General features: G+C 45.0%; 1 protein-coding gene across 6 annotated transcripts in view; it reads right to left on the reverse strand.

Annotated features, from left to right (window-relative positions):
* The window catches only part of MSRB3 (methionine sulfoxide reductase B3), a 411,351-nt gene extending 386,779 nt beyond the window's left edge, over nt 1-24,572 (reverse strand). For 2 of the 6 annotated variants that reach the window (XR_013215777.1, XM_077265195.1), the window contains exon 1: nt 24,265-24,572. Coding sequence is in view for 1 of the 6 variants with exons in the window: in XM_077265195.1 (XP_077121310.1) it covers nt 24,265-24,307 (43 nt within the window). In the remaining 5 variants the exon portion in view is untranslated. Of the gene's footprint in view, nt 1-10,910; nt 10,945-24,264 lie in introns of all 6 variants that reach the window. The other 4 variants (XM_077265192.1, XR_013215776.1, XM_077265193.1 and 1 more) reach the window with 4 other exon arrangements.
* Between the last annotated feature and the right edge of the window lie 3,123 nt (nt 24,573-27,695).

A 27,695-nucleotide genomic window follows, 5' to 3' on the forward strand; every position in this document is an offset into this window, starting at 1 on the left:
CTACTTTACATCAGCACAATTTTGGAAACAATTTTTTTTTTTGCTAGGAAGTTATAAGGGTTCAAATTTGAACAGTGATTTCTCATTTTTACAACAAAATTTACAAAACCATTTTTTTTAGGGACCACCTCACATTTGAAGTCATTTTGAGGGTTCTATATGGCTGAAAATACCCAAAAGTGACACCATTCTAAAAACTGCACCCCTCAAGGTGCTCAAAACCACATTTAAGAAGTTTATTAACTCTTCAGGTGTTTCACAGCAGCAGAAGCAACATGGAAGTAAAAAATGAACATTTAACTTTTTAGTCACAAAAATGATCTTTTAGCAAAAAATTTTTTATTTTCCCAAGGGTAAAAGGAGAAACTGGACCACGAACGTTGTTGTCCAATTTGTCCTGAGTATGCTGATACCTCATATGTGGAGGTAAACCACTGTTTGGGCGCACGGCAGGGCTCGGAAGGGAAGGAGCGCCATTGGACTTTTTGAATGAAAAATTGGCTCCAATCTTTAGCGGACACCATGTCGCGTTTGGAGAGACCCCGTGTGCCTAAACATTGGAGCTCCCCCACAAGTGACCCCATTTTGGAAACTAGACCCCCCAAGGAACTTATCTAGATGCATAGTGAGCACTTTAAACCCCCAGGTGCTTCACAAATTGATCCGTAAAAATGAAAAAGTACTTTTTTTTCCCCAAAAAATGATTTTAGCCTTATTTTTTTCATTTTCACATGGGCAACAGGATAAAATGGATCCTAAAATTTGTTGGACAATTTCTCCTGAGTATACCGATACCTCACATGTGTGGGTAAACCACTGTTTGGGCACATGTAAGCTCGGAAGGGAAGGATCGCCATTTGACTTTTTGAATGAAAAATTATCTCCATCGCTAGCGGACACCATGTCACGTTTGGAGAGCCCCTGTGTGCCTAAACATTGGAGCTCCCCCACAAGTGACCCCATTTTGGAAACTAGACCCCCCAAGGAACTTATCTAGAAGCATAGTGAGCACTTTAAACCCTCAGGTGCTTCACAAATTGATCCGTAAAAATGAAAAAGTACTTTTTTTTCACACAAAATTTCCTTTAGCCTCAATTTTTTCATTTTCACATGGGCAACAGGATAAAATGGATCCTAAAATTTGTTGGGCAATTTCTCCTGAGTACGCCGATACCTCATATGTGGGGGTAAACCACTGTTTGGGTGCACGGCAAGGCTCGGAAGGGGAGGCGCGCCATTTGACTTTTTGAATGGAAAATTAGCTCCAATCGTTAGCGGACACCATGTCGCGTTTTGGAGAGCCCCTGTGTGCCTAAACATTGGAGCTCCCCTACAAGTGACCCCATTTTGGAAACTAGACCCCACAAGGAACTTATCTAGATGCATAGTGAGCACTTAAAACCCCCAGGTGCTTCACAGAAGTTTACAACGCAGAGCCGTGAAAATAAAAAATAATTTTTCTTTCCTCAAAAATGATTTTTAGCCCGGAATTTTTTATTTTCCCAAGGGTAATAGGAGAAATTGGACCCCAAATGTTGTTGTCCAGTTTGTTCTTAGTACGATGATACCCCATATGTGGGGGTAAACCACTGTTTGGGCGCACGGCAGGGCTCGGAAGGGAAGGCACGCCATTTGGCTTTTTGAATGGAAAATTAGCTCCAATCATTAGCGGACACCATGTCGCGTTTGGAGAGCCCCTGTGTGCCTAAACATTGGAGCTCCCCCACAAGTGACCCCATTTTGGAAACTAGAACTCCCAAGGAACTAATCTAGATGTGTGATGAGCTCTTTGAACCCCCAAGTGCTTCACAGAAGTTTATAACGCAGGGCTATGAAAATAAAAAATAATTTTTCTTTTCTCAAAAATGATTTTTTAGCCCACAATTTTTTATTTTCCCAAGGGTAACAGGAGAAATTGGACCCCAAAAGTTGTTGTCCAGTTTCTCCTGAGTACGCTGATACCCCATATGTGGGGGTAAACCACTGTTTTGGCACACGTCGGGGTTCGGAAGGTGAGTAGTGACGTTTTGAAATGCAGACTTTGATGGAATGCTCTGCGGGTGTCAGGTTGCATTTGCAGAGCCCCTGATGTGCCTAAACAGTAGGAACTCCCAAGTGACCCTATTTTGGAAACTAGACCCCCAAGGGAACTTATCTAGATGTGTGGTGAGCACTTTGAACCCCCAAGTGCTTCACAGAAGTTTATAACGCAGAGCCGTGAAAATAATAAATGTGTTTCCTTTCCTCAAAAATATTTTTTTAGCCCAGAATTTTTTAATTTTCCCAAGGGTAACAGGAGAAATTTGACCCCAAACGTTGTTGACCAGTTTCTCCTGAGTATGCTGATACCCCAATTGTGGGGGTAAACCACTGTTTGGGCAGATGCCGGGGCTCGGAAGGGAAGTAGTGACGTTTTGGAATGCAGACTTTGATGGATTGGTCTGCAGGCATCATGTTACGTTTGCAGAGCCCCTGATGTGCCTAAACAGTAGAAACCCCCCACAATTGACCCCATTTTGGAAACTAGACCCCCCAAGGAACTTATCTAGATGTGTGGTGAGCACGTTCAACCCCCAAGTGCTTCACAGAAGTTTACAACGCAGAGCCGTGAAAATAAAAAATAATTTTTCTTTCCTCAAAAAAGATGTTTTAGCAAGCAATTTTTTTATTTTCACAAGGGTAACAGGAGAAATTGGATCCCAATATTTGTTGCCCAGTTTGTTGTGAGTACGCTGATACCCCATATGTGGGGGTAAACCACTGTTTGGGCGCACGTCAGGGCTCGGAAGGGAAGTAGTGACATTTGAAATGCAGACTTTGATGGAATGGTCTGCGGGCGTCACGTTGCATTTGCAGAGCCCCTGATGTGCCTAAACAGTAGAAACACCCCACAAGTGACCCCATTTTGGAAACTAGACGCCCCAAGGAACTTATCTAGATGTGTGGTGAGCACGTTCAACCCCCAAGTGCTTCACAGAAATTTACAACGCAGAGCCGTGAAAATAAAAAATCATTTTTCTTTCCTCAAAAAAGATGTTTTAGCAAGCAATTTTTTATTTTCACAAGAATAACAGGAGAAATTGGACCCCAATATTTGTTGCCCAGTTTGTTGTGAGTATGCTGGTACCCCATATGTGGGGGTAAACCACTGTTTGGGCGCACGTCAGGGCTCAGAAGGGAAGTAGTGACATTTGAAATGCAGACTTTGATGGAATGGTCTGCGGGCATCACGTTGCATTTGCAGAGCCCCTGATGTGCCTAAACAGTAGAAACACCCAACAACTGACCCCATTTTGGAAACTAGACCCCCCAAGGAACTTATCTAGAAGTGTGGTGAGCACTTTGAACCCCCAAGTGCTTCACAGCAGTTTATAACGCAGAGCCGTGAAAATAAAAAATAATTGTTCTTTCCTCAAAAATTATGTTTTAGCAAGTAATTTTTTATTTTTGCAAGGGTAACAGGGGAAATTGGACCCCAACAGTTGTTGCCCAGTTTGTCCTGAGTACGCTGGTACCCCATATGTGGGGGTAAACCACTGTTTGGGCGCACGTTGGGGCTTGGAAGGGAGGGAGCACCATTTGACTTTTTGAACGCAAGATTGGCTGGAATCAATGGTGGTGCCATGTTGCGTTTGGAGACCCCTGATGTGCCCAAACAGTGGAAACCCCTCAATTCTAACTTCAACACTAACCCCAACACACTCCTAACCCTAATCCCAACTGTAGCCCTAACCCTAATCACAACCCTAACCCCAACACACCCCTAACCCCAACACACCCGTAACCCTAATCCCAACCCTAACCCTAATCCTAACCCTAATCCCAACACTAACCCTAATCCCAACCCTAACCACAACTGTAACCCCAACACACTCCTAACCCTATCCGTAACCCTAACCACAAGCCTAATCTTAACCCTATTTCCAACCCTAGCCCTAATTCCAACCCTAACTCTAATTCCAACCCTAACCCTAAGGCTATGTGCCCACGTTGCGGATTCGTGTGAGATTTTTCCGCACGATTTTTGAAAAATCTGCAGGTAAAAGGCACTGCGTTTTACCTGCAGATTTACAGCGGATTTCCAGTGTTTTTTTGTGCGGATTTCACCTGCGGATTCCTATTGAGGAACAGGTGTAAAACGCTGCGGAATCCGCACAAAGAATTGACATGCTGCGGAAAATACAACGCAGCATTTCCGCACGGAATTTTCCGCACCATGGGCACAGCGGATTTGGTTTTCCATAGGTGTACATGGTACTGTAAACCTGATGGAAAACTGCTACGAATTCGCAGCGGCCAATCCGCTGCGGATCCGCGGCCAATCCACTGCGGATCCGCGGCCAATCCGCTGCGGATCCGCGGCCAATCCGCTGCGGATCCGTGGCCAATCCGCTGCGGATCCGCAGCCAAATCCGCACTGTATGCACATGCCCTAACCCTAACCCTACCCCTAACCCTACCCCTAGTTCTAACCCTAGTTCTAACCCTAACCCTAGTGGAAAAAGAAAAAAAAATATTTTCTTTTTTTTATTATTGTCCCTACCTATGGGGGTGATAAAGGGGGGGTCATTTACTATTTTTTTTATTTTGATCACTGTGATAGGTTTTATCACAGTGACCAAATTATATCTGGAACGAATCTGCCGGCAGATTCGGCGGGCGCACTGCGCATGCGCCCGCCATTTTGGAAGATGCCGGCGCCCATGGAGAAGACGGATGGACACCGGGAGCCTCGGTAAGTACAAGGGGGTGGAGATCGGGGCACGGGGGGGGGGGCGTCGGAGCACGGGGGGGTGGCATAGGAGCACGGGGGGAGCGGACAGGAGGACGGGGGAGCGGAGCACAAGACGGAGGGGAGCGGACCACAGATCGGTGGCTTGGGGGGGCGATCGGTGGGGTGGGGGGGCTCACATCAGTGTTTCCAGCCATGGTCGATGATATTGCAGCATCGGCCATGGCTGGATTGTAATATTTCACCAGTTTTTTAGGTGAAATATTACAAATCGCTCCGATTGGCTGTTGAAAGTGAAACTGCCAATCAGAGCGATCGTAGCCACGGGGGGGTGAAGCCACCCCCCTGGGCTGAAGTACCACTCCCCCTGTCCCTGCAGATCGGGTGAAATTGGAGTTATCCCTTTCACCCGATCTGCAGGGACGCGATCATTCCATGACGCCACATAGGCGTCATGGGTCGGATTGGCACGGGTTTTCATGACGCCTACGTGGCGTCAAAGGTCGGGAAGGGGTTAAGCTTTCTCAGATCAAAGTGAGACCCTAAAGATGGTTGCCATTTCCTGTATCAGCAGACCATGTGCTGATATCCAAGATAACGTCCACCCTGATGACCTCATGGATCCACCCACAGTGACGCCCACCTTGATGACCTCATGGACCAACCCACCCTGACCTCATGGATCCGCCCATGGACTTGCTAATTGCCCAACCCACTAACCAATGGAATGCATCCGATCACTCCCATTTTAAAGCTAACCGAGCCCCCCTTACAGGGGATATATAAACTTGTGTCCTGACTGAATAAAGGCCTTGGAGCTGAGCCATAGATTGATCAAGGAGAGTTTACATCTGACTGTGTGTTGTCATATGTTTATTTCTTTGGTGCACACCTGATCAATGTCCATTAGGCCAGGAGTAGGCAACGAGTGAACATTTATTAATTGTTCAACCTAACATATTTGGCTGCCCAAACTGGGGCCAGCATAGGAAGAGCCCTGAACCCTGAGGACCGGTGAGTGGAACAGCAGGACGCGCTGAATACCCCGAACCTGGAGACTGATCACCTCCTTATCAGAACACGGTAAGTCTGCTGATTTTTATAATCTGTAGTCTTTACCTGTGTCCTTCGGGGTATCCTGTGCAGATTGCCTGACCGTGTCCGGTTTTCTTGGTATCTGTAAGATGGCAGAAGGGTCTCTCCGCTGCTGGTCATTTAATTGCAAGAACCGTCATGTTTTAGTTGCCTACTGCCTGTTACGTGTTGTGAAGAGGGGAGATGACTGGTAGTTAAGAGAGCAAGCGGATTTTTCAGCATTTAAAAAAAATATAAAAATTTTGTCTGTGTTACAGTACACGGTTGTCGCCTGTGATACGATTTTCAGTTCTGTATAGGAGAGACTAGGACCTGGAGTGAATTGACTCAGCCTAGGAGGGGCCCGTTAACTTGGAGTGAGATGACTCAGTTCAGCGCCTAATAAATTGTGTAGCGGCCCGTTAAACTTCGAGTGAGATGACTCAGTTCGAGCCAATTAAATTTAGTTTTGCCTTGTGACTTCGAGTGAATTGACTCAGCATGGGGCCTGGTAATTTAGGGAGCAATTTGATTAAGTAGGGAATAATTGGTTTGTAAAGTACGGAACACGGAAGTCAGACAGGGACAACATGACAAGAAGAATAGGAACTGAGTGCTGCAGACTCAGTTCTCTTTAGAATCTCAGGTTTGAGTCATCTCCCCCGTCTAATTGTTTGTTTGGTGTTTGTTATCTTGATAGATATATATACTGTATATCTATAGAAAGATGGAGACATTAATGCAGTTCTGCCGTATTGGCACTAAGCCAAATTCAGATGGCAAGTTAGACCCGTGTACATTAGTAGCGACTCGTGAAGGGAAGAGTCATGTTAAACAATGTAAAAAGCTTATGAAGTTATGTGGAATGCCAGAAGGGGGGAGGTTACAGCCCCTGGAGTGGAAGATTGTCTTGAAAGAAAGAAAAGGTATCCTAGAAGATAATGGATTGTTGTCTACTGCTAGGGCATGGGAAAGAGTCTCTGAAAGTTTGTATACAGAGAATTGGGTAGAAGAGAAAAGGAATAAAAAGGGTAGAGTTTTGAGTTATGTGTATTATAAAAATATATCCTGTGAGCGGACACCACCGTATAATGGTGGCCCAGAACCATGTGCTTATTCTGATAGCAGCAGCCATTTTGTGGTTGGCAAATGTGTTAATGCTGGCAGCAGCCATTTTGTGGATCGCAAATGTGTTAATTCTGGCAGCAGCCATTTTGTGGTTGGTCAATGTGCTTATGCTGATGGCAGCAGCCATTTTGTGGATGGCAAATGTGTTAATTCTGACGGCGGCCATTTTGTGGATGGCAAAAGTGCTAATTCTAATAGCAGCTATTTTGTGGATGGCAAATGTAATTCTGGCGGCAGCCATTTTGTGGATGGCAAAAGTGCTAATTCTAATAGTAGCCATTTTGTGGATGGCAAAAGTGCTAATTCTAATAGCAGCCATTCTGTGGATGGCAAATGTAATTCTGGCGGCAGCCATTTTGTGGATGGCAAAAGTGCTAATTTTAATAACAGCCATTTTGTGGATGGCAAAAGTGCTAATTCTAATAGCAGCCATTTTGTGGATGTCAACTGTGTTAATTCTAATAGCAGCCATTCTGTGGATGGCAAATGTAATTCTGGCGGCAGCCATTTTGTGGATGGCAAAAGTGCTAATTTTAATAACAGCCATTTTGTGGATGGCAAATGTGTTAATGCTGACAGCAGCCATTTTGTGAATGGACCATGTGCTTATGCTGATGGCAGCAGCCATTCTGTGGATGGTAAATATGTTAATTCTGACGGCGGCCATTTTGTGGATGGCAAAAGTGCTAATTCTACTAGCAGCTATTTTGTGGATGGCAAATGTAATTCTGGCAGCAGCCATTTTGTGGATGGCAAAAGTGCTAATTCTAAAAACAGCCATTTTGTGGATGGCAAAAGTGCTAATTCTAATAGCAGCCATTTTGTGGATGGCAAATGTAATTCTGGTAGCAGCCATTTTGTGGATGGCGAATGTGCTAATTCTAATGGTAGCCATTTTGTGGATGACAAATGTGTTAATGCTGGCAGCAGCCATTTTGTGGATGGGCCATGTGCTTATTCTGATGGCAGCAGCCATTTTGTGGATGGCAAATGTGTTAATGCTGGCAGCAGCCATTTTGTGGATGGGTCATGTGCTTATTCTGATGGCAGCAGCTATTTTGTGGATGGCAAAAGTGTTAATTCTAACGGCAGCCATTTTGTGGATGGGCCATGTGTTAATTCTGACGGCGGCCATTTTGTGGATGGCAAATGTAATTCTGGCAGCAGCCATTTTGTGGATGGCAAAAGTGCTAGCTCTGACGGCGGCCATTTTTTTGATGGGCCATGTGTTAATTCTGACGGCGGCCATTTTGTGGATGGCAAATGTAATTCTGGCGGCGGCCGTTTTGTGGATGGCAAATATGCTGCTCCAGGTGGTGAACATCTCAGACTAAGGCTACACACCACATCACTAAATCCTTGTTACCCAGTAATGACCACTAACGGCCAATACTATATTCCTTCAGGAAGTGAACAGGCTTTACCCATGTTTCCTGTCTCAGTGGTTTCCAATGGGGCACCGACCCTTTCCCCTATCATTCCTGTCGTGAATCCAGCAATACTCCCACCTGGATCGTCCCCGGCACCGACCCTTTCTACTGTCACTTCCACTACCAATTTAGCCGCACACCCACACGAGATGCTCCAAGCAACGGCCTCTCCTCCCAACGCTTCCACTACAACAGCACTCTCACGCAGTCTACCTAACCCTATACCCGGTACCTCACAGGCTCTCTCGCAGCCAAGCGCACACCTGTATGGGACGGTGGCAACTGTAACAAGGGGGGGGCTCAATCTGGGAAAGGGATACCAATAGCACAGGAAGCACAAAGGGGAGGGAATGTTGGCAACCTATTTTTGAAAAAGAACTTCCTGAGGGGCCCTTGTTAGTGGTGGGAAAGGGTGACATAACAACAATGGAAACGGACGATAATTGTTAATGCTGCCAATTCTCGGTTAGAGCACAATGGAGGTGTAGCTAGAGCTATAGTGGAATCAGGAGGGGGGACTATTCAAGCCGACAGTCAAATCATTGTTGAGTCACGTGGTCAGATAGCTGTTGGGGACATAGCGGTGACTTAATCTGGCAATCTTCCGTGTAGAATCATCATTCACACTGTGACCCCTACTTTTGACCCTATTCATCCAGACGTTAGTGCTCAACAACTTCATGCAGCAATAACTCGCATTTTGGAGTATGCGAATATTAGTGAGCAGATTAAGACCTTGACAATTCCTGCCATTGGTGTTGGCATTTTCGGTTTCCCTGTTCATGCATGTACAAGGGAAATCGTTGGAATTATAATAAACAAATGTAGCCCCCCAAGCATTTGCTGCCACTCTGAAATCAGGTTAATTAGTAATGAGGACAGGACTGTTAAAGCTTTTAAGACTGCCTGCGTCACCTGGACCCCACACCATGATACTGGAGCTGCCCAAATAGAGCCCCTCATTCCAGGACTGTTACCTCCTCCTGCTCCTCATACACAAGGGATTACATCTGTACTCCCGGTGCCATCTCTACTCCCGCCTCAGGTGTCACCACTAACAGTGCCAATGCTCATGTCTGAGGAGCCTACCCTCTATGTCAAGTTTACACCCCAGCAAGCTGCTACTCTGTTGAACGAAGTTCTAGATCCAGAAAAACAGCCGATGCCTTTCTACAGAAGCATGCTTCAAATCCAAAGTACTTACCCAGCCACGTGGCAAGATCTAATTTCCCTGGCAAATCTTAAAGCAGGCGATGCATATTGGCCTATTATGGAGATCGCTTTCAATGATGCCTCGCTTGCCAGTGACACTACATGGGACTCTGGTGTTCAGTTCTGCGAACAACTTAAGACATGGGCCTCTGATGAGTTGGCTGACCTATCACATATTGTCGCCAATGGATTCCAGATGCCTCCAAGCTAATGCAGCCATTGTACGATGACCTCAAGATGTCAGCATTTCCACTATGTACCAAATCCGTGGAAGCTTTCTACGCTCTCAAACCGGCCATACAGTCTGCAGCAGCTCTTGGAATCCCAATTCCCAAATTCTGATATCATCTTAAGACATCCAGTTCTCCTAATGCCTCCACACGACATAAAAGCTATTCTAGCCCAGACTCAACCTAAACACCTGTCGCTACAGTGTCATGTGAGACTCCAATGTTCCCTCTTGGTCCGGATAATGTCACTCTTGTCCACTGCACCATCCTTAACCCATCCACGCTGCTTCCTCTTTCCAGGGGGGATGTGGATGATGATGCTGATGGTCTCGGTGAAGATGCCTCTACACGCTCAGAGGATCATGACTGTCTCGAACAAATGCAGGATGAAGCAGCCTCCAAGAAAAACGTGTCTGAAGACCCATTCCCACATGCTGACCTGACGTTCTTCACTGATGGTTCCAGATTTGTAGATGAAACAGGAAGGTTCCATACAGGATATGCCGTGGTTACACATGACCAGGTCATCTCTGCTGGATCACTACCACCGCACATGTCTGCACAAGAAGCGGAACTTAAAGCTTTGACGTTGGCTTGTCTGGAAGCAACGGAGAAGGTGGTCAACATCTACACGGATTCAATATACGCTTTCGGAGTGGCTCATGACTTCGGCAGTATCTGGGCAGCCAGAGGATACCTAACATCCAGTGGAACTCCTGTAAAACATGCTGCTACCATACAAGAACTTGTGGCCGCTCTAGATCTAAGTAAGAAGAAAAAAAATCCAGCTCCGGAGTAAAAGTCATCAATTTTATTTCCACATATTTAAAATTCGTAAAAAGCTGCTTGCAAGTAACTGCACAACTATTTCAGAAAAGAAGCCATAAGTTAGCTGAACGCATTTCGAGCACGCATGGTGCTCTTTGTCCACAGCATAAGCTTGAATAGCCCAACAAGACATATAAAAACAAATTTGACAGGTGAATAGCCATGAGAATAATTAACTCCACCCCGACAAATCCCATTGGACATCCAGAACACACAGTCATTAGGACAGGTACAAAAAAACCCAAGAATCATTAAGCACATATTATATACACATACCACAAATACTGCACAGCCAGGTGTGATTATCCCCCTAAAAAATAAAGAGAAAAAAAAACAAAACACAATAATAACATGTTAATAGTGTAACATCATCTCTTTTCTGAGGTTTAACCCTGTGGGCACTCTGGTGTTCAATAGATAAATCCAAAAAGCCTCTCTATCGCGTAATTTACTTTATCACCGCCTCGTATATTTTTGTAAATTTGTTCTATCGCATAAACCTTTAAGTGATTTGTGTGTCTGTCATGTTTATTAATGAAATGGCTTGATGCATTTGACACATGACGTAATGTTGGTTGAACAATATCCAATAAACGTTCCCTAAATCTGTCTTTTAGTTTCCTTATTGTCGATCCAACATATAGGAGTCTGCATTCCAGACATTCAATAATGTAAACTACATAGTCCGAATTGCAGTTTAAGAAACTTATTATCGGAAATTTTTTTTGATTACTAGAACAATGAAAATCTACAGTTTTTTTGGTATACGAGCAAGTCTTACATGGGTGTGAACCACATCTGAAAAAAACTTTTGTTGATAGCCAGTGGGTGGGAGTTTTGGTTTAGTTTGATTCAGAAAACTGGGCAATCACAAGTGCAATCTTGGTGGGTTCCCATATCCTCACTCATGGAGTCCTTAATAGATCCCTCAAGAAGGGAACGTGCAGCATTGGTCTTTCAGTCAACTAATAGAAGAATTGCAGACACTTCACCAGATATTTTGAATATTATGGAAGTAATAGAAAAATCTTCCTTAAATGAGACGCGAATTTGGTGGGATCAAACCACATTGGAACATTATTTGGAACAGGATATTATCCCTCGAGGATTACGTATAAAAAAAAGTTCCCACAACAGTCTATAATGACGAATTTGTAAATGAATGGAACTCTATACTTTCTACCTGTTCTAAACACCTTATGCAGCTTATTGTAAAATATGAGAGTGAAGAATTATCTGCTATTAAGACCGACTTGGATAAAAATTTTACTTTACTCAAGTCTGCAGTGAATAACAATGATTTTGAGGACTTCCAAAAAGACCTGAAATCTAAATTACATGCCCTGGAAGATTCTATCATCACCTTAAAAAAACGTAAATTTAACAGGGATGTATTTGATTTCACTAATAATCAGGTCTATGAGTGGGGGAGATGGGAGAGATTTCCAGCTACACCCAGATCCATCCTGAAAAAACGAAATCGCACTCCGTTCAATCGCAATCAGGTGACTTTTTCATCGTCTGATCCAGAGTCGTCTGATGTTTCTGTGGAATCGTGCAGTCAAGACAACACCACACAACAAGTAACTACCAATCAGTCTAGTTATTACCGTAAATCTAAAAGAAATGTTTCAGGACAATCAAAAAACGTTTCAAAAAACGTACCAGAAGGAGCGGCAGAAAACATCACAAATGCTCCCTCGGTATTTCGGAATCGATTGAGGAGCTACAACAGGATGTTTCGTTAGATGTTATAAATTTATCCTCCCATACTCTCACGGACAGTGAAAGAAAATTATTATCTCGAGGATTAAACTTTGTGCCCACCAATACCAACTTGGATGTTTTCTCTACCTTGAAAGACATAAATAAATTTGTCAGAAACTTGACAGTAAAAAAACATTTTTTCATGGAAAAAGACACGCCACCTCTGCCAGTACTAGTCCATACTAATAAATTCATGAATAAAAATTTTTCTGAACAAAATGGACTTCTATGCCTTATGGACTTAGATACGGAAAACACATTATCACAGGACATTAATATGATTTCTTCCTTTAAAACCAAAAATCCTTCTTTTTATCCAGTTCACACCAGAACAGAATCTATGGATCGCTTCCAAGATAATGTGGAAAGGGATATTCGCAATCTCCTCCCGAACTCTTCCACCAGTTCCCCTAAACTCAACCTAACTAGAAAAGAACGAGACACTTTGGAAGAGATGAAAAATAAAAATGATCTAGTCATAAAAATGTCGGACAAAGGGGAATCTGTTGTCGTTATCAATAGATCTGACTATTTTGAATCTATTCACAAAATGCTTTCTGAAAATGACACTTATATTCAATTGGATTCTGATCCCACTGCTGAGTTTTTGTCACAATGTAAAAGTATCATAGAGGATGGTTTACAACAGGGTTTTTTTTCTAAAGGACAGGCTGAATTTTTGTACGTCGTTAGTCCAAAAATACCATTCATGCATGCTTTACCAACAACGCATAAAGATGTTTATCCACCTCCCATGCGCCCCATAATTTCGGGTATTGGCTCTTATAGTAAGCGTTTAGGGGAGTGGTTGGATACCATTTTCCAACCACTAGCACAAAGAGTCCCAGGATATCTGAAAGACTCCAGAGATGTTCTAAGTATGCTAGATAATGTAATCTGGAATTCACACTGGACATGGCTCACCTGCGATGTAGTTGCACTTTATACATCCATCCCGCACAGAATTGCTTTAGTGGCTGTACAATTTCATCTAAATAAGTACAGTAATTTAACCTATGACTTACAAATATTCATTGGAACAGTTTTATCTTTTTTATTATCTCATAATTATTTCCTATTTGATAATACATTTTTCATTCAAAGTAAGGGAGTTTCCATGGGGGCTAAATTCTCACCCTCAGTAGCAAATCTAGTAATGGCTTGGTGGGAGGAAATGTACATTTTCAGTGATAATAACCCTTTTTTTCAGGACATTGAAAGGTATTTAAGATATATTGATGATTTATTAATGGTTTGGAAGGGCAATCAGAACTGCTTGGAGCAATTTATTTTTTATATAAATAACAATCCATTCAATTTAAAATTCACTGATATGTTTGATAAATTCACTATAAATTTTTTGGATTTATGTCTTCAGGGCTTCCCTGATACCATCATTCAAAGTAAAACATATCGCAAGCAAACTGCTGGCAATACTATATTACACGCACGTAGTTTTCATCCTCCCCACACCATTCATTCAATTCCAGTAGGAGAGGTATTACGAGCCAAAAGAAACTGTAATAATGAACCAGCTTTCACCCGGGAAAAAAACATTATTAAAAAACGTCTCAACAATAGAGCATACCCTAATTGGACTATAGATCGTGCCTTTTCTATTGCAGATAACAAAACAAGATCAGATCTTATATAAACTACTAATGTCCATGATGAACATAAAAAATCAGAATTGCCTGTTGAACAGCCAGTGTTAATACTCACATATAGCACACATTTCAAATCCATCTCAGAAATTGTACTGCGGAATTTAAATTTGCTGAGAGATGATCAAACCATGGACATAATCTTACAGAATGGTATCAAAATAGTCTCTAGACGCGCACCCACATTAGGTAATTCTTCTATTAGTTGACTGAAAGACCAATGCTGCACGTTCCCTTCTTGAGGGATCTATTAAGGACTCCATGAGTGAGGATATGGGAACCCACCAAGATTGCACTTGTGATTGCCCAGTTTTCTGAATCAAACTAAACCAAAAACTCCCACCCACTGGCTATCAACAAAAGGTTTTTTCAGATGTGGTTCACACCCATGTAAGACTTGCTCGTATACCAAAAAAACTGTAGGTTTTCATTGTTCTAGTAATCAAAAAAATTTTCCGATAAAAAGTTTCTTAACCCCTTAGTGACAGAGCCAATTTGGTACTTAATGACCGAGCCAATTTTTACAATTCTGACCACTGTCATTTTATGAGGTTATAACTCTGGAACGCTTTAACGGATCCTTTTGATTCTGAGATTGTTTTTTCGTGACATGTTGTACTTCATGCTAGTGGTAACAATTCTTCGATATTACTTGCGATTATTTATGAAAAAAATGGAAATATGGTGAAAATTTTTAAAATTTTGCAATTTTCAAATTTTGTATTTTTATGCCCTTAAATCAGAGAGATATGTCACACAAAATAGTTAATAAATAACATTTCCGACATGTCTACTTTACATCAGCACAATTTTGGAAACAAAATTTTTTTTTGTTAGGGAGTTATAAGGGTTAAAATTTGACCAGCAATTTCTCATTTTTACAACACCATTTTTTTTAGGGACCACATCACATTTGAAGTCATTTTGAGGGGTCTATATGATACAAAATAACCAAGTGTGACACCATTCTAAAAACTGCACCCCTCAAGGTACTTAAAACCACATTCAAGAAGTTTATTAACCCTTTATGTGCTTCACAGGAACTCAAACAATGTGGAAGGAAAAAATGAACATTTAACTTTTTTTGCAAACACTTTAATTCAGAACCATATTTTTTTATTTTCACAAGTGTAAAAAGAGAAATTTAACCATACATTTTGTTGTGCAATTTCTCCTGAATAGGCTGATACCCCATATGTGGGGGTAAACCACTGTTTGGGCGCACCGCAGAGCTTGGAAGAGAAGGAGCGCCGTTTGACTTTTTCAATGCAGAATTAGCTGGAATTGAGATCGGACGCCATGTCACGTTTGGAGAGCCCCTGATGTGCCTAAACAGTGGAAACCCCCCACAAGTGACACCATTTTGGAAACTAGACCCCATAAGGAACTTAACTAGATGTGTGGTGAGCACTTTGAGCCCCCAAGTGCTTCACAGAAGTTTATAACGTACAGCCGTGAAAATAAAAAATCGCATTTGTTTACACAAAAATGATATTTTCGCCCACAAATTCTTATTTTCACAAGGGTAACAGGAGAAATTAGACCACAAAAGTTGTTGTGCAATTTCTCCTGAGTACGTCAATACCCCATATGTGGGGGTAAACCACTGTTTGGGCGCACCGCAGAACTTGGAAGAGAAGGAGTGCCGTTTTACTTTTTCAATGTAGAATTGGCTGGAATTGAGATCGGACGCCCCTGATGTGCCTAAACAGTGGAAACCCCCCACAAGTGACACCATTTTGGAAACTAGACCCCATAAGGAACTTAACTAGATGTGTGGTGAGCACTTTGATCCCCCAGGTGCTTCACGGAAGTTTATAACGTAGAGCCGTGAAAATAAAAAATCACATTTTTTCTACAAAAATGATCTTTTTGCCCCCAAATTTTTATTTTCACAAGGGTAACAGGAGAAATTAGACAACAAATGTTGTTGTGCAACCTCTCCTGAGTACGTCGATACCCCATATGTGGGGGTAAACCACTGTTTGGGCGCACTGCAGAGCTTGGAAGAGAAGGAGTGCCGTTTTACTTTTTCAATGTAGAATTGGCTGGAATTGAGATCGGATGCCATGTCGCGTTTGGAGAGCCCCTGATGTGCCTAAACAGTGGAAACCCCCCACAAATGACACCATTTTGGAAACTAGACCCCTTAAGGAACTTATCTAGATGTGTGGTGAGCACTTTAAACCCCCAGGTGCTTCACGGAAGTTTATAACGTAGAGCCGTGAAAATAAAAAATCCTTTTTTTTCACTCAAAAATGATTTTTTAGCCTGCAATTTTTTATTTTATCAAGGGTAACAGGAGACATTGGACCACAAAATCTGTTGACCAGTTTGTCCTGAGTATGCTGATACCCCATATGTGGGGGGAGGGCACTGTTTGGGCACCCATCAGGGCTCGGAAGGGAAGGAGCGCCGCTTGGAATGCAGACTTTGATGGGATGGTCTGCAGGTGTCATGTTGCATTTGCAGAGATCCTGATGTACCTAAACAGTAGAAACCCCCCACAAGTGACTCCATTTTGGAAACTAGACCCCCCAAAGAGCTTATCTAGATGTGTGGTGAGCACTCGGAACCCCCAACTGCTTCCCAGAAGTTTATAATGTAGAGCCATGAAAATAAAAAAAAATCGTATTTTTTCCACAAAAATGATCTTTTCACCCCCAAATTTTTACTTTCACAAGGGTAACAGGAGAAATTGGACCCCAAAATTTATTGTGCAATTTATGCTGAGTAGGCTGATACCCCATATGTGGGGGATAAACCACTGTTTGGGCGCATGGCAGAGCTTGGAAGGGAAGGAGCGCCGTTTTGGAATGCAGACTTTGATAGAATGGTCTGCAGGCATTATGTTGCGTTTGCAGAGCCCCCGATGTACCTAAACAGTAGAAACCCCCCACAAGTGACCTCATTTTGGAAACTAGACCCCCCAAGGAACTTATCTAGATGTGTTGTGAGAACTTTGAATGCCCAAGTGCTTCACAGAAGTTTATAATGCAGTCGTGAAAACAAAAAAAAATATTTTTTTCACAAAAAAGATTTTTTTAGCCCCCCAATTTTTATTTTCACAAGGGTAACAAGAGAAATTGGACCCCAAAAGTTGTTGTCCAATTTGTCCTGAGTACACTGATACCCCATGTGTGGGGGGGACCACTGTTTGGGCGCATGGCTGAGCTCGGAAGGGAAGGAGTGCCGTTTTGGAATGCAGACTTTGATAGAATGGTCTGCAGGCATTATGTTGCGTTTGCAGAGCCCCCGATGTACCTAAACAGTAGAAACCCCCCACAAGTGACCTCATTTTGGAAACTAGACCCCCCAAGGAACTTATCTAGATGTGTGGTGAGAACTTTGAATGCCCAAGTGCTTCACAGAAGTTTATAATGCAGAGTCGTGAAAATAAAAAATATTTTTTTTTTCCACAAAAAAAGATTTTTTAGCCCCCACTCTTTATTTTCACAAGAGTATCAGGAGAAATTGGACCCCAAAAGTTGTTGTCAAATTTATCCCGAGTACGCTGATGCCCCATATGTGGGGGTAAACCACTGTTTGGGCGCACGGCAGAGCTCAGAAGGTAGGGAGCACCATTTTACTTTTTGAGCACAAAATTGGCTGTGGCGTTTAGAGACCCCCTGATGTACCTAAACAGTGGAAACCCCCCAATTCTAACTTCAACCCTAACCCCAACACACCCCTAACCCTAATCCCAACCCGATCCATAATCCTAATCACAACCCTAACCCCCAAAACACCCCTAACCCTAATCCCAAAGCTAACCATAACCCTAATCAAAACCCTAAACCCAACACCCCCCTAATCCTAATCTCAACCCTAACCTCAAAACCTAACCCTAATCCCAATACACCCCTATCCTTAATCCCAACCCTAGCCTTAACCCTAATCCCAAACCTAACCCTAATCCCAAATGTAACCCTAATGCCAACCCTAATCCAAATCCTAATCCCAACTCTAACCCTAACTTTAGCCCCAACCCTAGCCCTAACCCTAACTTTAGCCCAAACCCTAACTTTAGCCCTAAACCTAGCCCCAACCCTAACCCTAACTTTAGCCCCAACCCTAGCCCTAACCCTAGCTCTAACCCTAATCCTAGCTCTAACCCTAACCCAAGCCCTAACCCTAAGGCTATGTGCACATATTGCGGATTATGTTGCGGATTTTGCTGCGGATCCGCAGCGTTTCCGCAGCTGTGGGTCCGCAGCAGTTTCCCATGAGTTTACAGTACAATGTAAACCTATGGGAAACATAAAACGCTGTGCCCATGCTGCGGAAAAAACCACATGGAAACGCAGCGGTTTACATTCCGCAGCATGTCAATTCTTTCTGCTGATTCCGCAGCGGTTTTACACCTGCTCCATAATAGAAAACCGCAGGTGTAAAACCGCAGTGGAATCCGCACAAAAACCGCGGTACATCCGCGATAAATCCGCAGGAAAAACGCAGCGTTTTGGTCCTGCAGATTTATCAAATCCGCTGCGGAAAAATCCGCAGAGAACCATTCTATGTGTGCACATATCCTAACCCTACCCCTAACCCTACCCCTACCCCTATTTGGAAAATAGAAATTCATACTTTTTTTTATTTTATTATTTTTTTCTTACTAAGGGGGTGATAAAGGGTAGGGTTATTTACTATTTTTTTTATTTTGATCACTGTGATAGGATCTCACAGTGACCAAAATAAAAAAAGAGGAAGAATTTTCTTCTGCCGGCCGGCACATCATGGCGGGCGCACTGCGCATGCGCCCGCCATTTTCTTACCGGAGCAAGAAGCCGGCGGCCAGCAGAAGAAGCAGGAGGACCCAGGGACACCGGTAAGTATAACAGGGTCCCCGAATCCCCCTATTTCTCTGTCCTCTGATGTGCGATCACATCAGAGGACAGAGAATGACATCGCTTTTTTTTTTTTTTTTTTTTGCGGTCGCCGGTAAACAGTGAATTACCGGCGATCGCAAAACAGGGGTCGGTAAAAACCGACCCCGATCATGTTCTTTGGGGTCTTGGCTACCCCCGGCAGCCGAGACCCCAAAGAACATCCGGGTGCCGGGCGGCGGGCGCACTGCGCATGCGCCCGCCATTATTTCCCCGGAAAAAGATGGCGGCGCCCATCAGGAGCCACGAGGAGCACCGGGGGAGGTAGGTGAGTATTGGGGGGCTATCGGGGGCTATCGGGGACCACATTTCTCTGTCCTCCGATGTGCGATCACATCGGAGGACAGAGAAATTAAATGGCAAATCGCGTTTTTTTTTTTTTGTTGCGACCGCCGGTAAACGGTTAATTACCGGCGATCGCAACTCGGGGGTTGGTAAAAAAACCCCGAATCATGTTCTCTGGGGTCTCGGCTACCCTCGGCAACCGAGACCCCAGAGAAAATCCGACTCTGGGGGGCGCTATTCACTTTTTCCACAGCGCCGTTAATTAACGGCGCTGTGGTTTAAGTACCCTTAGCGGCCGCCATTAAAAGGCGTATCGGCGGTCGTTAAGGGGTTAAACTGCAATTCGGACTATGTAGTTTACATTATTGAATGTCTGGAATGCAGACTCCTATATGTTGGATCAACAATAAGGAAACTAAAAGACAGATTTAGGGAACATTTATTGGATATTGTTCAACCAACATTACGTCATGTGTCAAATGCATCAAGCCATTTCATTAATAAACATGACAGACACACAAATCACTTAAAGGTTTATGCGATAGAACAAATTTACAAAAATATACGAGGCGGTGATAGAGAAAGTAAATTACGCGATAGAGAGGCTTTTTGGATTTATCTATTGAACACCAGAGTGCCCACAGGGTTAAACCTCAGAAAAGAGATGATGTTACACTATTAACATGTTATTATTGTGTTTTGGTTTTTTTTCTCTTTATTTTTTAGGGGGATAATCACACCTGGCTGTGCAGTATTTGTGGTATGTGTATATAATATGTGCTTAATGATTCTTGTTTTTTTTTTGTACTTGTCCTAATGACTGTGTGTTCTGGATGTCCAATGGGATTTGTCGGGGTGGAGTTAATTATTCTCATGGCTATTCACCTGTCAAATTTGTTTTTATATGTCTTGTTGGGCTATTCAAGCTTATGCTGTGGACAAAGAGCACCATGCGTGCTCGAAATGCATTCAGCTAACTTATGGCTTCTTTTCTGAAATAGTTGTGCAGTTACTTGCAAGCAGCTTTTTCCGAATTTTAAATATGTGGAAATAAAATTGATGACTTTTACTCCGGAGCTGGATTTTTTTTTTTTTCTTACTTACTCAGCAGAGGACGTTGGGCGGTGGCGTTTTCCTTGCTCGGATGTTCCTGTGGACTCTCATGGATTTGCTGATGGGGGTGAGCTGAAACATATTTTTTACTGTTCAAGCCGCTCTAGATCTACCTTTGGAGGTTGCAGTGATCAAGATCAAAGCTCACGGGAGATTGGATTCTCCAGAAGCAAGGGGGAACTTCTTTGCTGACAAAACAGCAAAAACCTATGCTGCGGATCCATTTGGGAAAGAGAAAGCAGCGGTGTACGTGTCACAAGACACTGAAGGGACTAAAGGCTCTCTTATGAAGATTATCCATCTACATCAAGACATCAGATGATGAAAAGAAGTCATGGCAAGAAGGAGGAGCTAAAAAAGGATGAAGATGGAGTCTGGAGGGTGAACAAAAAGCTCTGTCTACCCCGTAATCTGTACCCCTCGGTGACAGAATCGGCAGACGGTATCACCCACAGAGGCAAGAATCGGATGAATGACCTGATTTGGAAGACTTACATGGCACCTGGGATCTCTACTGTCACCCAAAAATATTTCAAGTCCTGCCTTGTGTGTGCAGCATGCAATCCAGCACCGCCTCAGAATGTTACTCAGAAACATTTGGCTAAACCACTCTATCCCTTTCAGAGGATTCAGATTGATCACATTCAAATGCCAAAAGTAGGGAAGTACAAAAATGTACTGGTAGTGACTGACATGTTCTCAGGATGGTCCGAAGCCTATCCAGTAACCAACATGACTGCCAGAGTGACTGTTAAGAGACTGATGACTGAAGTAGTATGCAGATATGGGGTCCCAGAGGTAATTGAGAGTGACCAAGTACCCGCATTCATTGCAGCACTGACTAAGGAACTATGGACATTGGTGGGAGCTGATTTGGGTTTACATACTCCATATCACCCACAGAGCAGTGGGAAAGTAGAAACACTGAATGGCACCTTCAAAAATAAAATACTGAAAGCCAGTTAGGAGGTCAAACTTGGACAGACATTTTGCCCGTTGCCTTATGCTCAGTCAGAAACACTCCAAGGGGTTCCACTAAACTCACACCATTCGAGATTCTTTTTGAGGGGCCTCCAAGGTTGGGTCAATATTTTCCACAACAGCTAGCCTTAGAAAGTGATACTCTTGTAAATTATGTAATTGTCCTTACTAAAGAACTGTCAGTAACACATGTACAAGTTTTATCATCCATTCCAGATCCAGATTCCAGTGAAGGTACCCATACTTTCCAACCTGGTGACTACGTGCTCGTAAAGAAGTTCATCAGAAAGACCTCCCTGGAGTTGAGATTTGAGGGTCCCTACCAACTGCTCCTGACTACTCCTACTTCGGTCAGGGTTGCTGATCGCCTCCTGGATCCATCTCTCACATTATAAACTTGTTAGACAGTTAGGGACAGAGTAGGATCTGACCTGCTTGTCAAAGTCCAGCTACAAAGGGAGGCTTTCCACAAGGGAAAACTTGTCTCAAACTGGTGAAAACGCCAATTCCCCCTTCCCGGGCGAGACGGTCAGATCTAGGATGTGTACATCAGTGTGAGTCACATGTGTATTTTATGTAACCATGGAGATGGGAGATTGGAGAGTAATAGATCCAGCAGGTAGGAAAGTCCCAAGGACATGGGTAACACGCTCCGATATACCTCCTCGGTATACCCATAATTGGTCACACATTCTCTGGTCTCTATAGCATCCGAATTGTCATGAAGCCTCTGATGTCATAGTGACACTTAACACTGGTGGGTTAGGGAACCACGGTGGGATCAAGAAAAGAAAAAGGGTTATTAAAGTATTTAGGGGGGACTGTTGAGGAGAGCCATAAGATCAAATACTTAATTAACCTCAAGACATAAGAGGTTGAGAGAAGTGACCCATAACATGTATTGTTTAACCTTACTTAAGCTTTCTCAGATCAAAGTGAGACCCTAAAGATGGCTGCCATTTCCTGTATCAGCAGGCCATGTGCTGATATCCAAGATAACGCCCACCCTGATGACCTCATGGATCCACCCACAGTGACGCCCACCTTGATGACCTCATGGACCAACCCACCCTGATGACCTCATGGATCCGCCCATGGACTTGCTCATTGCCCAACCCACTAACCAATGGAATGCATTCGATCACTCCCATTTTAAAGCTAACCGAGCCCCCCTTACAGGGGATATATAAACTTGTGTCCTGACTGAATAAAGGCCTTGGAGCTGAGCCATAGATTGATCAAGGAGAGTTTACATCTGACTGTGTGTTGTCATATGTTTATTTCTTTGGTGCGCACCTGATCAATGTCCATTAGGCCAGGAGTAGGCAACGAGTGAACATTTATTAATTGTTCAACCTAACACAACTTCTTCACATAATGTGTCATGTCTGACAGGTGCCCAGTACAACTTCTCCACATAATGTGTCATGTCTGACTGGTGCCCAGCACAACTTCTTTATATAATGTGTCATGGCTGACTGGTGCCCAGTACAACCTCCCCACATAATGTGTCATGGCTGACTGGTACCCAGCACAACTTCTTCACATAATGTGTCATGGCTAACTGGTGCCCAGCACATCTTCTGCACATAATGTGTCATGGCTGAGTGGTGCAGGTGCAAATTCTCCACATAATGTGTCATGGCTGACTGGTGCCCAGCACAACTTCTGCACATAATGTGTCATGGCTGACTGGTGCCCAGCACAACTTCTGCACATGTGTCATGGCTGACTGGTGCCCAGCACAACTTCTGCACATAATGTGTCATGGCTGACTGGTGCCCAGCACAGCTTCTCCACATAATGTGTCACGGCTGACTGGTGCCCAGTACAACCTCTCCACATAATGTGTCATGGTTGACTGGTGCCCTGCACAACTTCTTCACGTAATGTGTCATGGCTGACTGGTCCCCAGCACAACTTCTCCACATAATGTGTCATGGCTGACTGGTGTCCTGCACAACTTCTCCACATAACGTGTCATGGCTAACTGGTGCCCAGTACAACCTCTCCACATAATGTGTCACGGCTGACTGGTGCCCTGCACAACTTCTTCACGTAATGTGTCATGGCTGACTGGTGCCCTGCACAACTTCTTCACGTAATGTGTCATGGCTGACTGGTCCCCAGCACAACTTCTCCACATATTCACTTGTAAAGCGCCATGGAATAAATGGCGCTATAACAATAAATAATAATAATAATAATAATAATGTGTCATGGCTGACTGGTGCCCAGCACAGCTTCTCCACATAATGTGTCATGACTGACTGGTGCCCAGCACAACTTCTCCACATAATGTGTCATGGCTGACTGGTGCCCAGCACAACTTCTTCACATAATGTGTCATGGCTGACTGGTGCCCAGCACAACTTCTCCACATAATGTGTCATGGCTGACTGGTGCCCAGCACAACTTCTCCACATAATGTGTCATGGCTGACTGGTGCCCAGCACAACTTCTTCAAATAATGTGTCATGGCTGACTGGTGCCCAGCACAGCTTCTCCACATAATGTGTCATGGCTGACTGGTGCCCAGGCTGCACAACTTCTCCACATAATGTGTCATGTCTGACTGGTGCCCAGCACAACTTCTTCACATAATGTGTCATGTCTGACTGGTGCCCAGCACAACTTCTTCACATAATGTGTCATGGCTGACTGGTGCCCAGCACAACTTCTCCACATAATGTGTCATGTCTGACTGGTGCCCAGCACAACTTCTCCACATAATGTGCCATGGCTGACTGGTGCCCAGGCTGCACAACTTCTCCACATAACGTGTCATGGCTGACTGATGCCCTGCACAACTTCACTGCAGGCACCTGCACTCCACATACACGGCATCCACGTCCAGGCCCTCAGTGCAGACGGGAGCTGAGTCACCACACAGGACGCGCATATGCTGGAGAGCGGCCATAGGATGATGCTTACCTGCTATACAGACAGCGAGGAGGACGCAGAGCGGGAGGCGCATGGGTGTCGGATACCGGCCGGCAGCACCTCGCTGTCTCCCGGGAGAGCTGTGAAGTATCGGGCTCCTCCACCTTTACTTTGCTGCCTCTCCCCTCCCCTTGTGCTGTCTCTAATGTCAAGCCAGGGTGACAGACATGCGTGTGGGGGATGCCGGGAAATTCCAGTGCAGCCAGCACCAAATATGAGCATGGAATGAAGCTTGGAAGCGGCAACACTGGGGCTTTTCATTTTTGGCCGGTGCCCACCTCTTCCATTGCCAGCACAGGAGAATGGGGCGGACGGTGCGATGACAGTGCGTGGAGGACAGAGAAGGGGCAGCTTCACTAAGGAGGACTAGCCCAGGGATGGGGGTCCTGCCACCCTGCCTTTGGGATCTGTGGGGGGCTAACGGTTAGACCCCTCCAATGAGGGATGAATGGACCTGGAAAACTCGATACCAAACTTGCATACTGTGCGGTTTTTACTGTTTTAGTATCTTAAAAAAAAATCAACTTTGTTAAAAAATAAAAAAAAGACATAACTTTTTTATTTTTCATCAAAGGAGCAGTGTTGTGCGGGTAGATGTAGGCCCTGGCTGTTAGGCCGCATTTACACATGCGTGTTTACCCACATAGCATTGCTATCTATTACAGTGAATGGGGTCAGTCAGATGTCGGTGATTTTCCGCAGACGAGTGGTCCGTGCTCAATCGCAGAAACATGTCTGCTATCAGTGGCGTAACTACAAAGTTATGGGCCCCGGTGCGAACTTCCAAATGGGGCCCCCCCCGCCATAAAATTCAATGTAAGCCCCATAGAATACAATGCAGCCCCCCTCATAGTATAATGCAGCCCCTCCATACAGGGGCAGTGACAAAGACACGAGCAAATGGTGACGAGGGGGCAGAGGAGAGGGAACAAGGGGGCAAGGAAGACAGGCACTAGGGGACACATGGGGGCTAGGAGGCAGGGGAGAAGGATACAAGGGGTCTAGTGGGCAAGGGAGACTGACACAAGTGGGCAAGGGAGACTGACACAAAGGGCACACGGGGACTAGTGGACAAGAGAGACTGGCACACGGGGACACGGACTAGTGGGCAAGGGAGACTGACACACGGGGAATAGTGGGCAAGGGAGACTGATACAAGGGGACTAGTGGGCAATGGAGACTGACACACGGGGACAAGGGACAAGCACAAGGGGACAAGGGAGACAGGCACAAGGGGACACATAGGGACTAGTGAGCAAGAGACTGACACAAGGGGACAAGGGATACAAGCACAAGGGGACACACAGGGACAAGTGGGAAAGGGAGACTGACACACAGGGACTAGTGGGCAAAGGAGACTGACACAAGCACAAGGGGACAAAGGAGACTGACAGAAGCACAAGGGGACATAGGAGACAGGCACATGGGGACACACAGGGACTAATGGGCAAGGGAGACTGGCACACGGGGACACAAGCATAAGGGAGACAGGCTCAAGGGGACACACAGGGACTAATGGGCAAGGGAGACTGGCACACGGGGACAAGGGACACAAGCATAAGAGGACAAGGGAGACAGGCACATGGGGACACACAGGGACTAATGGGCAAGGGAGACTGGCACATGGGGACACAAGCATAAGGGAGACAGGCTCAAGGGGACTCACGGCCCCCTGACCTGCCAGAGCCGCTTGCAGCTGCGACCGTAGTAGTTACGCCGCTGCCTCACACACACACATACTACAGATATCACACACACACTACAGATATCACACACACACATCATACTACAGATATCACACACACACACATCAGTTATTACACACACTACAGATATCACACACACATCATATTACAGATATCACACACATACTACAGTTATCACACACACACACTACAGATATCACACACACAGACATACTACAGATATCACACACACACACATCATACTACAGATATCACACACACACACACACACACACACACTACAGATAACACACACACACACACACTACAGATAACACACACACACACACACTACAGATATCACACACACACACACACACACACACACACACACACACACACACACACTACAGATATCACACACACACACATCATACTACAGATATCACACACACACACCAGAGATACCAGCTCATATACACAACTCACAATCTCCTCTCTGGTACAGGGGTGGCTGATGTAAACCGGCTGCAGCTCCTCAGCTTCTCCTGACTAAGGCTAGTTTCACACTAGCGTCGGGAACAACCCGTCGCTGTGCGTCGGGCCGACGTTCCCGACGCTAGTGTGGTCTCCGCCGCACAACGGGGGCAGCGGATGCATTTTTCCCACGCATCCGCTGCCCCATTGTGAGGTGCGGGGAAGTGCGGGGAGGTGGGGGCGGAGTTCCGGCCGCGCATGCGCGGTCGGAAAAAGTGGACCGTCGGGAGCAAAAAACGTTACATGTAAGGTTTTTTTCTCCCGACGGTCCACTACCACACGCCCAAGCGTCGCAAAACGGACGCGACGTTTGGCAATGCGTCGCAAATGCATCGCTAATGTTAGTCTATGACGAAAAAACGTATCCAGCAAGAACTTTTGCTGGAATGCGTATTTTCGGCAAAACGACGCATTTGCGACGTATTGCAGTTAACGCTAGTGTGAAACTAGCCTAAAGCGGCTCTGTCCCGCACCTCCCCCCTGCTCTCGCCTTCTGTCCCGGGGTTATTTTGGCTTTCTCTTAAAGGGAACCTGTCACCCCGTTTTTTCCGTATGAGATAAAAATACTGTTAAATAGGGCCTGAGCTGTGCATTGCAATAGTGTATTTTGTGGACCCCGATTCCCCACCTATGCTGCCGAAATACGTTACCAAAGTAGTCGTTTTCGCCTGTCAATCAGGCTGGTCTGGTCAGATGGGCGTGGTGTCTTCCCCCAGATCTTGCTTAGTTTTCCGTTGGTGGCGTAGTGGTGTGCGCATGCTCAAGTCCAGAATCCACTGCACAGGGGTGTGAAAATAGCGTGATGTGCGACATTTCATTGGTGATCGGTGGGGCGGCCATCTTCCTTTGGCCGCGCGTGCGCAGAAGCGGCGCTCTGCTGGCCGCGGCTTCAGGAAAATGGCCGCAGGATGCCGCGCGTGCCCAGATGGAGATCGCGGCGGCCATTTTCCTGAAGCAGAGATGCGACACCTCGTACACACACGGCTCCGCTCCGTACACCTCGTACACACACGGCTCCGCTCCGTACACCTCGTACACACACGGCTCCGCTCCGTACACCTCGTACACACACGGCTCCGCTCCGTACACCTCGTACACACACGGCTCCGCTCCGTACACCTCGTACACACACGGCTCCGCTCCGTACACCTCGTACACACACGGCTCCGCTCCGTACACCTCGTACACACACGGCTCCGC

Source organism: Ranitomeya variabilis, chromosome 5 (assembly GCF_051348905.1).
Source record: "Ranitomeya variabilis isolate aRanVar5 chromosome 5, aRanVar5.hap1, whole genome shotgun sequence".
NCBI classification, from domain to species: domain Eukaryota; kingdom Metazoa; phylum Chordata; class Amphibia; order Anura; family Dendrobatidae; genus Ranitomeya; species Ranitomeya variabilis.